General features: G+C 40.7%; 1 protein-coding gene across 2 annotated transcripts in view; it reads right to left on the minus strand.

Annotated features, from left to right (window-relative positions):
* LOC137640258 (RB1-inducible coiled-coil protein 1-like) overlaps positions 1-14,685 on the minus strand; it is a 105,404-nt gene extending 90,719 nt beyond the window's left edge. For both annotated transcript variants that reach the window (XM_068372848.1, XM_068372849.1), the window contains exons 1-6: positions 14,219-14,685; positions 9,002-9,099; positions 8,564-8,786; positions 7,546-7,693; positions 7,150-7,276; positions 73-209 (exon numbers count right to left, since the gene is read on the minus strand). In XM_068372848.1, the coding sequence (XP_068228949.1) occupies positions 73-209; positions 7,150-7,276; positions 7,546-7,693; positions 8,564-8,786; positions 9,002-9,069 (703 nt within the window). In that variant the 5' untranslated portion in view covers positions 9,070-9,099; positions 14,219-14,685. The remainder of the gene's footprint in view (positions 1-72; positions 210-7,149; positions 7,277-7,545; positions 7,694-8,563; positions 8,787-9,001; positions 9,100-14,218) is intronic.
* Positions 14,686-15,178: the final 493 nt, after the last annotated feature.

Here is a 15,178-nt window from a genome sequence, read left to right on the forward strand (position 1 = left end):
ACAATAACCTTTAGTCAAAAAGCTTTTTTGTTATTATAAAAAGACTGACTCGCAACTTTCTTGAATTCTGACCTTTTTCCTCAGACTTTTCTTCCGCACCAGACTCCGCATCCTCGTCTGCCTTCTCCTCCACTACCTTCTCCTTGGCTTTTCCAAGGAGAGCTGGGAGGACCGGAATTCGAGAGAGAAGCTTCAAGTCTTCCTCAAAACTAACAAAAAATGATATTTTAATTATAAAATAAATTTTTGAATATACTTACCCGGTGAATATATATAGCTGCAACTCTGTTGCTCGACAGACAAAACACTGTAAAAAACTCGCCAGCGATCGCTATACAGGTTGCGGGCGTGCCCATCAGCGCCAACTGTTGGCCAGATACCATACTCAATGTAAACAAAGACTCAATTTCTTCTCATCCCACTGCGTCTCTATTGGGGAGGAAGGGAGGGTCGTTTAATTTATATATTCACCGGGTAAGTATATTCAAAAATTTATTTTATAATTAAAATATCATTTTTAAATATTTAACTTAGCCGGTGAATATATATAGCTGATTCACACCCAGGGTGGTGGGTAGAGACCAGTTAAATATGTTTACATCTTATGAGCTAAGAGTTTTTATTTCATTTTAGAAGTTATCAATATAACAAAAACAAAATAAATAGGTACCTGGTAAGGAAGTCGACTTAGACGATTACTCTGCCTTATAAGTACGTCTTCCTTACGGAGCCTCGCGATCCTCTTAGGATGCTGACAGACCCCTAGGAGCTGAAGTATCAAGGGCTGCAACCCATACAACAGGACCTCATCAAACCCCTAATCTGGGCGCTCTCAAGAAATGACTTTGACCACCCGCCAAATCAACCAGGATGCGAAAGGCTTCTTAGCCTTCCGGACAACCCATAAAAACAACATTAAAAACATTTCAAGAGACAGATTAAAAGGATATGGAATTAGGGAATTGTAGTGGTTGAGCCCTCACCCACTACTGCACTCGCTGCTACGAATGGTCCCAGTGTGTAGCAGTTCTCGTAAAGAGACTGGACATCTTTCAAGTAAAATGACGCGAACACTGACTTGCTTCTCCAATAGGTAGCGTCCATTATACTTTGCAGAGATCTATTTTGCTTAAAGGCCACGGAAGTTGCTACAGCTCTAACTTCGTGCGTCTTCACCTTAAGCAAAGCTCGGTCTTCCTCACTCAGATGTGAATGAGCTTCTCGTATTAACAATCTGATAAAGTATGACAAAGCATTCTTTGACATAGGCAAGGATGGTTTCTTAACTGAACACCATAAAGCTTCAGATTGGCCTCGTAAAGGTTTAGTACGCTTTAAATAGAACTTAAGAGCTCTAACAGGGCATAAGACTCTTTCTAGTTCATTGCCTACGATCTCCGATAAGCTGGGAATATCGAAAGATTTAGGCCAAGGCCGAGAAGGCAGCTCATTTTTGGCTAGAAAACCAAGTTGCAGCGAACAAGTAGCTTTTTCCGACGAAAATCCGATGTTCTTGCTGAAGGCATGAATCTCACTGACTCTTTTAGCCAAGGCTAAGCATACCAGGAAAAGAGTCTTAAGAGTGAGATCTTTCAGGGAGGCTGATTGTAACGGCTCAAACCTGTCTGACATGAGGAATCTTAGTACCACGTCTAAATTCCATCCAGGGGTAGCCAAACGACGCTCCTTGGTGGTCTCAAAAGACTTAAGGAGGTCTTGCAGATCTTTATTGTTGGAAAGATCTAAGCCTCTATGCCGGAAGACCGATGCCAACATGCTTCTGTAGCCCTTGATAGTGGGAGCTGAAAGGGAACGTCCTTTTCTCAGGTATAAGAGAAAATCAGCTATTTGAGCTACAGAGGTACTGGTCGAGGATACAGAAACTGACTTGCACCAGTCTCGGAAGACTTCCCACTTCGATTGGTAGACTCTAATGACTCTAATGGTAGACGCTCTCCTTGCTCTAGCAATCGCACTGGCTGCCTCCTTCGAAAAGCCTCTAGCTCTCGAGAGTCTTTCGATAGTCTGAAGGCAGTCAGACGAAGAGCGTGGAGGCTTTGGTGTACCTTCTTTACGTGTGGCTGACGTAGAAGGTCTACTCTTAGAGGAAGACTTCTGGGAACGTCTACTAACCATCGAAGTACCTCGGTGAACCATTCTCTCGCGGGCCAGAGGGGAGCAACTAACGTCAACCTTGTCCCTTCGTGAGAGGCGAACTTCTGCAGTACCTTGTTGACAATCTTGAACGGTGGGAATGCGTAGCGATCCAGATGTGACCAATCTAGGAGGAAGGCATCTATATGTATTGCTGCTGGGTCCGGGACTGGGGAGCAATAGATTGGAAGCCTCTTGGTCAGCGAGGTTGCAAAGAGATCTATGGTTGGTTGACCCCAAGTGGCCCAAAGTCTCTTGCACACATCCTTGTGGAGGGTCCATTCGGTTGGAATTACTTGCCCTTTCCGACTGAGACAATCTGCTATGACGTTCAAGTCGCCTTGGATGAACCTCGTTACTAGGGAGATGTCTTGACCTTTTGACCAGATGAGCAGGTCCCTTGCGATCTCGTACAACGTCAGTGAGTGGGTACCTCCTTGTTTGGAGATGTACGCCAAGGCCGTGGTGTTGTCCGAGTTTACTTCCACCACTTTGCCTCGAAGGAGATACTCGAAGCTTTTCAAGGCCAGATGAACTGCCAACAGCTCCTTGCAGTTGATATGCATGCTCCTCTGACTCGAGTTCCACAGACCTGAGCATTCCCGACCGTCCAGTGTCGCGCCCCAGCCCAAGTCCGATCCGTCCGAGAAGAGAACGTGGTTGGGAGTCTGAACAGCCAAGGGAAGACCCTCTCTTAGGTTGATATTGTCCTTCCACCAAGTCAGACAAGACTTTATCTTTCCGGAAATCGGGATCGAGACCGCCTCTAGCGTCTTGTCCTTTTTCCAGTGAAAAGCCAGATGGAATTGAAGAGGACGGAGGTGTAGTCTTCCTAGTGATACAAATTGTTCCAGGGATGACAGCGTCCCTACCAGACTCATCCACAGCCTGACTGAGCAGCGTTCCTTCTTCAGCATCTTCTGGATGGATAGCAGGGCTTGATCTATTCTGGGGGCCGACGGAAAAGCCCGAAAAGCTAGACTGTGAATCTCCATCCCTAAATACAGAATAGTTTGGGATGGGACCAGCTGCGACTTTTCCAAATTGACTAGGAGTCCCAATTCCTTGGTCAGATCTAGAGTCCACTTTAGATCCTTCAGACAGCGACGACTGGAAGAGGCTCTGAGAAGCCAGTCGTCCAAATAAAGGGAGGCTCGGATGTCCGATAAGTGGAGGAATTTGGCTACATTCCTCATCAGCCTCGTAAACACGAGAGGAGCTGTGCTTAGGCCAAAGCACAGGGCCCGAAACTGGTAAACCACATCTTCAAAGACGAATCTCAGAAAAGGTTGGGAGTCTGAGTGAATGGGGATATGGAAGTAGGCGTCCCTTAGGTCTAGCGAGACCATCCCGTCTTCCTTTCTGACCGCTGCTAAGACTGACTTTGTGGTCTCCATGGAGAACTTCGTCTTTGTGACAAAGACATTCAGAGCACTGACGTCTAGCACCGGTCTCCAACCCCGTCTTCTTTGAAACTAGGAAGAGACGGTTGTAAAATCCCGGTGATCGAAGGTCCGAGACTTTGACCACCGCTCCCTTCTCTAGCAAAAGAGACACTTCCAGTTTCAGGGCTTGTCTCTTTTCTTCCTCTCTGTACCTGGGAGAGAGATCGATGGGGGACGTCGCTAGAGGGGGTTTGCGTACAAAAGGGATTTTGTACCCCTCTCTGAGTAACTTCACAGATTGTTGATCTGCGCCTCTCTTCTCCCAGGCTTGCCAGAAGTTCTTGAGTCTGGCTCCCACTGCTGTCTGAAGTTGCAGGCAGTCAGACTCTGCCCTTGGAGGACTTGGGTCCTTTCCTCTTCCCTCGTTTCCCTTCGGAACGAGCACCTCCTCTGCTGGAGGCTCTGCCACGAAAGGGCGGAATAAAGCGAGACGCTGGAGTGTCTATCCTCGGTCTAGCAGACAATGTAGGCAAAGGGGGAGCTTTGCGAGCCGAGGACGCAACTAGATCATGGGTGTCCTTCTGAACTAACGATGCGGCAATTTCCTTTACCAAGACTTCAGGAAACAGGCACTTGGAAAGGGGAGCAAAGAGAAGTTCAGATCTCTGGCATGGCGTAACTCCAGCAGACAGGAAAGAACATAGAGACTCTCGCTTCTTCAGGACTCCGGACGTGAATGAGGCAGCTAGCTCATTGGACCCATCACGGACGGCCTTGTCCATGCAGGACATAATGAGCAAGGAAATATCCTTATCTGCCGAAGAGATTTTCCTGCTCAGGGCTCCTAAGCACCAGTCTAAAAAGTCAAAGACTTCGAAAGCCCTAAATATCCCTTTAAGAAGGTGGTCCAGGTCCGATGGTGACCAACAAACCTTCGAGCATCTCATGGCAAGGCGGCGGGGAGAGTCTACAAGACTTGAGAAGTCGCCCTGGGCAGAGGCAGGAACTCCCAAGCCGAGAACTTCTCCCGTGGCATACCAGACGCTCAATCTAGAAGAGAGTTTAGATGGGGGAAAGGCAAATGCTGTCTTCCCTAAACTCTTCTTAGACTCTAACCAGTCTCCTAACAGCCGCAAAGCTCTCTTGGATGAGCGTGAGAGAACGAGTTTCGTAAAGGCAGGTGCGGTAGCAGGTACTCCTAATACAAACTCTGACGGAGGAGAACGAGGAGCCACAGAAACAAAGTGGTCCGGAAACAACTCCTTGAATACAGCCATGACTTTTCTAAAGTCCAATGATGGTTGAGTTGCCTTAGGCTCGTCCAGTTCTGAAGGTTGATCGTCTTGTGGTTCAGCAACGTCCTCATCTGACAGTTCCTCATCCGAAAACTGATGAGGAAACGGCAGCGGAGTGGGCAACGTCTGGCTCGCTGAGTCCGGTCGCACTGGTGCATGCGTGACGGAGCCGGACGCAACATCATGGAACTGCTGCACAGTCTGTGAACTGTCAACAACCATGGGTGCGCGAGGACGCACAGCGTCCACCCGAGACTGTCTAGACCGTCTGGGTTGTGCAGTCAACACCATACCGGGTTGCGGAGGTTGACGCACCGCGTCAAAACAAGTCACCTCTGATGGTTGCTGAACGTCCTGAACGTCAACAACCACCTCCGTGCGTCGCCTAACGTCAACATGCGGCTGGCAACCCACACTGGGTCGCATCGGAGGAGGAACTGGTAGACGCGAGAAGGTAACCTCAGCGTCAACAGGACGCACAACAGACCGCTTGGAAGGTTGTTGGCCAGAAGGTTCAGCAGCAACCTTCTCCGCATTAAAGTCCTCCATCAAGGACGCAAGCTTGGACTGCATGTCTTGCAGCAAAGCCCATTTAGGGTCTACTGGAGCAGGTGCGGCAACAGACGGGGTTAGCGACTGAGGCGGTACCGCTTTGCCTCTCTTAGGCGGTGAGCAGTCATCAGATGACGGCAACGAGTCCGAACTGACCAAGTGGCTACAACCGGGACGTTGGACTTGTCCTGAAGGGACCGACTTACGTTTTAAAGGTCTTGAGACCTTGGTCCAAAGTTTCTTACGAGAAACACCTTCGGACGACGAGGTAAAAACGGGCTCTCTCGTCTTACGTAGGTAGGGGCGATCTTGGGGAGATACGCCTGATACCTTGGAGGGAACGTCTGTTCGCTGATCAAGGCCTCTCGAACCCATGCGTCGTACGACATTGCTTCTCCCCTGGGCTTGGGAGCTTGCAAGAGGTCCCGGACTAGGAGGACAACAGGCACGAACAGACGAACCCTCAAGCGCAACACTGTTCACAACACTTTCACTAGGCACTTTATCACTTCCCGCGGCACTTTGGCACTTTAGCTCCTTAACATCCGCCATGAGTTGATTGCGGTCACTTGCAAGGGACTCAACTCTCTCCCCCAAGGCATGGATAGCACGCATCATGTCAGCCATCGATGGTTCCTGAGTGCTAGGAGGGGGGTTAGGAACAACCACTACAGGGGAAGGAATAGGTTGAGGGGCATGAGGAGAGGAAAAATCTATCGACCTAGAAGAACTTCTCCTTAATCTATCTCTCTCTAGCCTGCGTGTGTACTTCTCAAATTCGATAAAATCGAACTCCGAAAGGCCCACGCATTCCTCACACCGATCTTCCAATTGACAGGTTTTACCCCGACAATTGGAACAAACAGTGTGAGGGTCGAGAGAAGCCTTTGGAAGACGCCTAGAACAGTCCCTAGCATTGCATTTTCTAAACTTGGGAACTTGTGAAAGGTCAGCCATTTTGAATTGGTCAAGGGAAAATTCCAAAAAACGATCTAAGTCATCAACAATGAATCCGATACAAAAAAAGAGTTCAAGGATTTATTTGAAGAAAAACCCTGCACAGCGAAAGCTCAAAACCAAAATAAAGTACTTCACCAAATATGATGGGAAAAACTCCAGGTTTCAACAGCGAGTGAAGTACGTCTTGTCGACACGTCGACAGAGAAGAAATTGAGTCTTTGTTTACATTGAGTATGGTATCTGGCCGACAGTTGACGCTGATGGGCACACCCGCAACCTGTATAGCGATCGCTGGCGAGTTTTTTACTGTGTTTTGTCTGTCGAGCAACAGAGTTGCAGCTATATATATTCACCGGCTAAGTTAAATATTTAAAAAGAAAATTTTCATATATTTCTGCACAATAACATTACTTCTTTAAATTTCTTAATTAAGTTTTGGTGAGCACAGAAACTGATACATGAAATGATAAAGCAAAGACAACAAGTAACATAGTTGATAGCAAATAGGGTGTAGCCTTAGTATCTAGTACAAAACTGGAAACTTTTAATAATGACAGCCATAAAACATAACCCATCTCAAAGACAAATCACATCATCCACACTAACTAAAGACCCTTTTATTACCATATCTCACAACCCAACAAACAGTCATAAGTTCATGTGTCTTAGCCCATCTCCTATGAATTAATAACTAATAAAGCCTTTGGACGTTCAACAACTTAATTCAAATCATTTTGGTTTACATCAATTCATTTTGGTCTACATAAAAGCTTAGCAATTTAAAAAATTAAAAAGGTACTTACTTCTCGAGAATTTCAACTTTCTCTTGTCTCCCTTTCAAAAATTCATTGAAATTTTGTTCAAAATTTTCGAACCTATTTTTAAAAGCAGACACTATATCTTCTAAATTTGCTACAACAGCTGCCCATCCTGGAAAAAAAGATTGGAAAGTAGTTTAATTTCTTTCCTTGATAATTAAGAGAATCTTCAAAGGCTAACTTTTCTTACAACAAAGGTACTTATCTAAATAGTATCAAAATATAAATAATGTCCAACTCTTTCGAATAGAATTTTGTCACCTAAGACATGAAACTGAAAATAAAATCACACAAAAAACAAAGATAATTATAATACAGATAACCAAATAATTCTGTAGAAATCTTCCAAAAAATAAAATAAATTACAATAGAGAAATTTACCTTGCTGCTGTAAATGTTGGTCATGAACTAGCTGTTGACATATACGAGTCTGATCCCTGGAATGTTCATGAAACTGCTGTGCTAATTGCGATCTTGCAACTACAGTGTTGTAACTAGCCGGCATATTTAACGTTCCCTCAACTTGTTCCTGATGCAAAGAAATTACATATGAAATGACAATATTTAACCCTTTTACCCCTAAAGGACGTACTGGTACGTTTCACAAAACTCATCCCTTTACCCCCATGGACGTACCGGTACGTCCTTGCAAAAAAACTGCTATTTACATTTTTTTTTGCATATATTTGATAATTTTTTGAGAAACTTCAGGCATTTTCCAAAAGAATGAGACCAACCTGACCTCACTATGACAAAAATTAAGGCTGTTAGAGCAATTTAAAAAATATATATAGCAAAATGTGCTTGAAAAAAAAAACCCTAGGGGTTAACGGTTGGAAAAGTTCCAAATAGCCTGGGGGCAAAAGGGTTAATAGCTGGTATAGAACATATTCTCTAAAAATCATTAATGTAAAATTGTTCATTAACTTGTAAATCCATACTCCAGTATTACCTTGCAAGTCCATCAAATATTCAATAAGAAAAATATCTAAGAAAGGTATTCCATGATGAGACAGAAAAAAGTTAGATACATTACAATAATCGTTCAGCTATCGCTGGTGTTACATTCTCAGAACTCCCCCCAAACCCCAGCGATAGGAGTAAAATAACAAAGTAGACACGAAAATCCACGGCATATATTTTTCTTTATTTTTACATTTTTCATATTTCTTATCTTTATAAATTTAGGCTTTTATACTCAGAAAAATTACTATCTTTAGAGAAAAATAATTATATGAAAAATATAAAACTTATCGAGCCCTCAGAAACCCACGATTTAAAGAGAGTCCACGATATAGATTTACATTTAACTTATTTATAAATCCGGGATGTACTCGGGCAACAACACATGAAGCATGATGTAGCGAGGAATTTCTGTATATTCATATAACAATCTTACCTTCAGATCTGAATCAGAGCCAAAATCAATACTTGGAGATGGAGGGTCCTGACCCTCAATTGTTGATTTTGAGAATAAAAAGATGGGATTCGTATCTGTACCCGCTGAATACTGGCAAACACGTAAATCGGGATCTAGGGCCTCCCCACCCGAGATGAGCAAAACTTGTTTCTCTGGAGGTACCCTGGTGGCCCGATGAATGACGTCTTTCAGCACTGCAACGCTGTACAAGAAAAATATTGGTTAGATCCGAATCGTCTAATACTTCTGGAAAAGGCTATATATGCAACATCATAAACAGTATACAAGATGTTAGTAATCACATGAATTGCTTTCCAATAGCAAACTAAATATTCATAAATGTACTGTACACTTAATGAGAGCTCAAATAACAACTAGTACAAAAATCATTCCTGATCTAATTAACGATTCACTTACTTTTCCAGTGCGAGATTCATATCAAAGGTCATCATGGTACCGGTGTCAACTAAAAATACATAAAGCATCTTGCCGGTTTTCCTTCTATCACGTCATAGCTGAAAACAAAAAAATTCTTATTTAGTAATTAAACTTAAAAAAGGGGTACCTGTTCAAATGTTGAATATACTTTTAGTATCCCTATTGAGGATAAAACTGAATGCTAACTTTAATTTTTAATCAGCTATTTAAGAAATATTTACAAGTCATCATCATCTCTTCCTACTCTTATCAACGCATAGGGCCCAGGTTAGATTTTGCCCGTCATCTCTATCTTAACCTCTTAATTCAATACTTCTTCCTTCATCATCCCCTACTTCATGCTTCATAGTCCTCAGCCACGTAGGTCTGGGTCTCCCAACTCTTCTAGTCTCTTGTGGAGCCCAGTTAAACATTTGGTGAACTAATCTCTCTTGGTGGGTACGAAGAGCATGCCAAAACCATTTCCATCTACCCATCACCATGATCTCATCCACATAGTAGGTAGTAGGTTGGCCAGGGCACCAGCCACCCGTTCAGATACTACCACTAGAGACTAATGGGGTCTTTTGACTGGCCAGATAGTACTACATTGGAGCCTTCTCTCTGGTTACGGTTCATTTTCCATTTGCCTACACACTCACACACCGAATAGTCTGGCCTATTCTTTACACATTCTCCTCTGTCCTCATACACCTGACAAAACTGAGATTACCAAACAATTCTTCTCACTGCACTGTAATTGTTCAGTAGCCACTTTCCTCTTTGTAAGGGTAGAAGAGACTCTTTAGTTATGGTAAGCAGCTCTTCTAGGAGAAGAACACTCAAAAATCAAACCATTGTTCTCTATTCTTGGGTTGTGCCATAGCCTCTGTACCATGATCTTCCGCTGTCTTGGGTTAGAGTTCTCTTGCTTGAGGGTATACTCGGGCACACTGTTCTATCTTATATCTTATTTCTCTTCCTCTTGTTTTGTTAAAGTTTTTTATAGTTTGTAAAGTGATATTTATTTTAATATTGTTGCTCTTCTTAAAATATTTTATTTTTCCTATTTCCCTTTCCTCACTGAGCTATTTTCCCTGTTGGAGCACCTGTGCTTATAGCATCCTCCTTTTCCAACTAGGGTTGTAGCTTAGCAAGTAATAATAATAATAATAATAATATGGCACACAAGTAATCTTGGTTACAGTTTCCTTTCTAATCCTACCCTGCCATTTGACTCCTAATTTTCTTCTGAGGGCTTTGTTCTCAAATCTACTAAATCTGTTGGAGATTGTTTCACTGTCATACCAGGACTCATGTCCATACAGTAACACTGGTCTCACTAAACTGATATACAGCTAGATTTTTATATGTAATCTCAGGCAATTTGATCTCCAAATTTTACTTAACCTACCCATTGTCTGATTTGCTTTTTTCAATCTCTTAATAAATTCCAATTCTAACAACCATGTATTGGAGATCATAATTCATACAGTACTTAAATAATTCCACCTTAGTAATCCTTTCTCCTTCCAATGATATTCCATCTTCCATTGCATATTCCGTTCTCATCATCTCTTTCTTTCTTCTATTTATCTTGAGCCCAACCTCATGTGATATTTCATGCATTCTGATAAGCAAGCACTGCAAGTCCTGTGGTATTCTGCTAATAAGGACATCATCATCAGCATACTCTATGTCAGGTAATTTCCTATTATCAATCCTGTCCAATCCTTCTCCCCCCTCTCCAACTGTTCTACCCATTACAAAATTCCATGAGGAGAATAAATAACATGGGTGACAACACATTCCCCAGGAGTACTTCGCTGTTCACTGGAAATTCATTTGATAAGACTCCATTAACTTTACCTTTGCAATTCCTATGCTCATGAACAAAATAATCTTGTAAGTATTCTGGAATCACTTCATTTTCAACCAGTATCATCTCAGCATTTATTCCATTGTATCCAGGAGCTTCCCATCTCTTGAGTTTTTTAATGAAAGCTTTGACTTCAAACACACTGAATTCATTCATGGGCACATTAAGGTCTTCATCAGCTTCAAGTATATCAACCAAATTACTCTCTTCGTATCTCCTATCCCATTCATGACCTCACCAAAGTGTTCCATCCAGCATTGCCTTTCTTCATCTTCTATTGTTATAACAGATACATCTCTCTTTTTGATAGGTATAGTATATGCTTCTTCTTCTTTGCCCCCATAGAGATTTCATTAATACAGTGCTTCTATGAATAAGACACGAAAGAAATACCTATCATGCCCCCAACCAAATTAGGAAATGTAACACTACTTTGCGAATATTTAGTAGCAGGTTGGGTACATCAAATAATTTCCTTAATAGTTAACCTAGGGTATGTAAGGTTAGGTTTCTGTAAGTAAGGTTTGGTTACGCAAAGAAAAGCTGTACTTTTTTATATATTTCTATTGTCATACAACTTCTTACTAATGCTCCACAACAATGTATCCATCTCCAGAGAAAAAATTATAGCTATATTGACTGAAGTACACTGGTTGCCTATCAACACTATAATAGATTCTAATACAGGCGAAACGAATCATCAAATTATCACAACCGTACATCCAAAATATCCAAGAGAATAAATACACATTGAGCAGCCAACAAAACATATTGATACAAAAATATTTACGGATGGTTTAAAGTTATTAAGAGCTATGGTGTAACTCTACTGTATGTTCTAGAGCTTTGGAATATACGGCCCCAAGATGTTATAACAAGCTCCCATTAGGCATCCTAAGGACTGAAGATATCATGACTATCAAGAAGTAGGAAACTTTCTTCATTTTCGTAGCGCTACAATAATGTGGGTTACGCTGTATACTTTAAATATTAAGCATATATATGACAAACATCTTTAAGGTACTGCAGAGCACAGGAATTTTCTATCTGTGACAGAGGCTGAAAAACAGCCCTTAAAGTAAGTAATTAAGTAATTAGAAGCATTATAAGAACATCAAAGATACATCAGGGTATAATGCAGTTAATGAACGATACTTCAATTTCTAGGAAAACTGGAATTCTGTATAAGAAATAGAGGAATGCTGGCTATTTGACCATTTTTCTCTGTATGCCTAATGGAGGCTGGGGCATAATAACTTATCAAATAATAAAATGCAAAAACAATTTCATTGTCTAAGGCCATTGTTTACTTTTGGGATACTGATTGTGTTACAGCACGCATTGTTTACATTTGCTTTTTGCATCTGTTCATTTATTCTGACGTAATTATTAGCTGGCTCTTTAAACCTATTAAGAGCTTCCAAATATTTACGGTGACATCCTTGTCTATTTTTACAATTGCCATTTTATTTCCTATTTGGTTCAGTTCTAGCATGACTAGAGTCACAAGAAAACGTCTCCAGGAGGGGAGTTAAATTTATTTCAAAATTCAGTGTACCATAATTTCAGCTACTTTGGCAACTGAATATGTTAAAAACACTCTTTGTTTAGTATATACAGCAGTTATCATTGTTCATATGAAAGTTAAAAATATCCCCGAAATAAAGAACCACATGACTGACATGTGCAGCTTATCCATGTAACACTTGCCAGCACAGAGGAGCCACAGCAGACCAAAGACCATTTGAGGGACGTCATATAAATCATAGGTAATTATGATACTTTAATAGTGACATATGCAGATAGCGTGCACAGCCAATCCACGTAATGTTTACCAGAACAAAGGTGGAATGACATACCGTTTAATTGCACACAAAGTGACCCACAGCAGAGCAAACACCATTTGAGGCACGAAATATAAATTACAGGTAATTATGATATATCAATTTCACACCAATTACATGAGCCATACATTTTCTCAACTGGCTATCTTGTCTTTATTATTTATTTTTGACCACTACTATTGCTGTAAAGCATTCTTTTATGGTGATTGCCTACTCATAAACCCCGGTTTTCCACTAAGAACCCACATAGAGGAAATTGCTTTAATATAAGTGGTGGTAAGAACATTCATAACACGTGGTTTATCCAATTATTTATGGTCAGAAATGGATAAAACTCACAATAATGAGTAGGAAAACTAGCGCCTTTGTATATCAGTGGCCAGTTCCTCACATGACGATTAAAAATCAACGTCAACTGACCTAAACTTTTCCCCCTAACCTAACCTACAAGCCGTGTCCTTACCTACTTACTTAATGGGGGGGGGGGGCTAACGGACCCTGCAACCGCCCTTACAGTACCGTATTCTAAGTTAGACATAATAATAAATACAGGTGGCTGCTATCATACATACATACATCCCAGAAAACTAAATGGGTCATATACTTGACTAGAAATTAAAGTATGGTATCAAGAGATAATTTTGATAAAGATAATAAGGACATGACAAGAAAACTTGGGACCAGGTGGTGACTGTCCACAAAAGCCACAGTCATCCAGAGATTGAAGCCTCTCTCTGTTAAAATCATTTGCGAGTTCAGGTTACAATGAAAGTCACATTACATTGATCTGAATTATAGACCAAATAATGAACACCAGGTGGGGGAAGATGTAAGCTATAGTGTTCATCATTTTGGAAGTTAATCATGTTATCATTGCAATTTGAAATATATTTCCTAAAAAATGTTAGCCTATTTTAGTCGACAGTATATTTATAAACGTACGTTGTCCATGCAACTACTAGAGAAGAACAGTAAAGTGATTACAATACCAATGAGGAACTCCTAAATAATTAAGCCTAAACAAAGACTAGCATAAGTTGCTTAAGGTGAAACAATGTTGTTTGGAATAGCTCACATTTGATAACAAATAACAATAAACTTGTTTGTTGTCTTGTACTGTGGAATAAGTTCGTGAAATAATACAATCTACTATCCAAATAAGGTTAATCCATCAACATTGGCCTTGTCTAATATTGATTAAAATCACGATTTTTACTCAAATAGATTATTTAATAATGTGGCATATATGCTGAACCACATCACAAATCAGTTAAATAAATCACAAAGGACAAATAATCACATTTCCACAATGAATCATCGTAATCCTGAACCTTAGGAGAGAACCTTATCTGGTGTTGACCTTGTTTAAGAGATTGGACATGACAATAAAACAAGCTTTATTTCCTTTATCTTAGCGTACTTTGAATCACCTTAGTCATGATTTGAGAAGAAATAAGCAGAGAGGTTGAATGCTAAAACTGAAATGCGACTTACGGCAAATTATTTGTGTGTTTTGACGTAATTCTTACTGCGCCTTTCTTTTGCTCCCTCTTGTTTTGTTTTCCATTAGTGAATTTGGTCGCTTAGACTCCAAACACCAACTTCACCAGGAAGTGGTTCACCACAAACAATACAATCAAATTACCATTTCAGTATTTTACGTAATATGACGTAAAGCTGTGCTGTTTAACAAATCACCTCTTGAATATACATAATTCTAAAATAAATACTGTATATTCTCAAATTTCATTCGGTCCACATGCTCGGTAAACAACGTAGCTCAGCTTGTCGATAAACAGTACAGTACTGTAAATCTTTGATATCTAAAAAGAAAGAAGTATCTTGCAAAATTATAAAATATGCATTTATTGGTTAAAAATTCTAATCACGTTTTGCAATCACGGTCTTTCGTTATATATAGCAGTTCGTTCTTTGTCTGTAATACCAAGGAGTTACTCAGCTGTCTGACTCAGAAGTGAAATGATGTGGCTACACTGTGACTTAGATCCCTGGTAAACAATAATATTTATGCTGTCACTGCTGCTATTCGGGAATAAACAAATTTTTTTACCTACATTTTCTCTTAGTACAGATTATATTCAGGCTATCAATATCGCATATGAATATGGAAGTATTCTTTTTCCAGAAAAAAAATGTGAAAAGTTTTGAAATCAATTAGTCACAGAAAGAAGTAAAAAAAGAAAACCAAATGACGTCAGTGTTACCAGTCAATGATGTCACTTAAACAACATTTCTTTACTTTGATCAGTAATTCAATTTAGCTTAGACTAATAACGATAAAAGGACTGTTTTCATTATTCTATATACCTTTCTTCATATTTTTTTAATATTAAGATAAATTATATCTGCTAACATTTCTGATAACTTGCTCTTCCTCTTTCTTTTTTTTTCTTCTTTTTTTTTGGCGGGGGGGGGGTTGCGTTGGTCAGGCTA

Source organism: Palaemon carinicauda, chromosome 4 (assembly GCF_036898095.1).
Source record: "Palaemon carinicauda isolate YSFRI2023 chromosome 4, ASM3689809v2, whole genome shotgun sequence".
NCBI classification, from domain to species: Eukaryota; Metazoa; Arthropoda; class Malacostraca; order Decapoda; family Palaemonidae; genus Palaemon; species Palaemon carinicauda.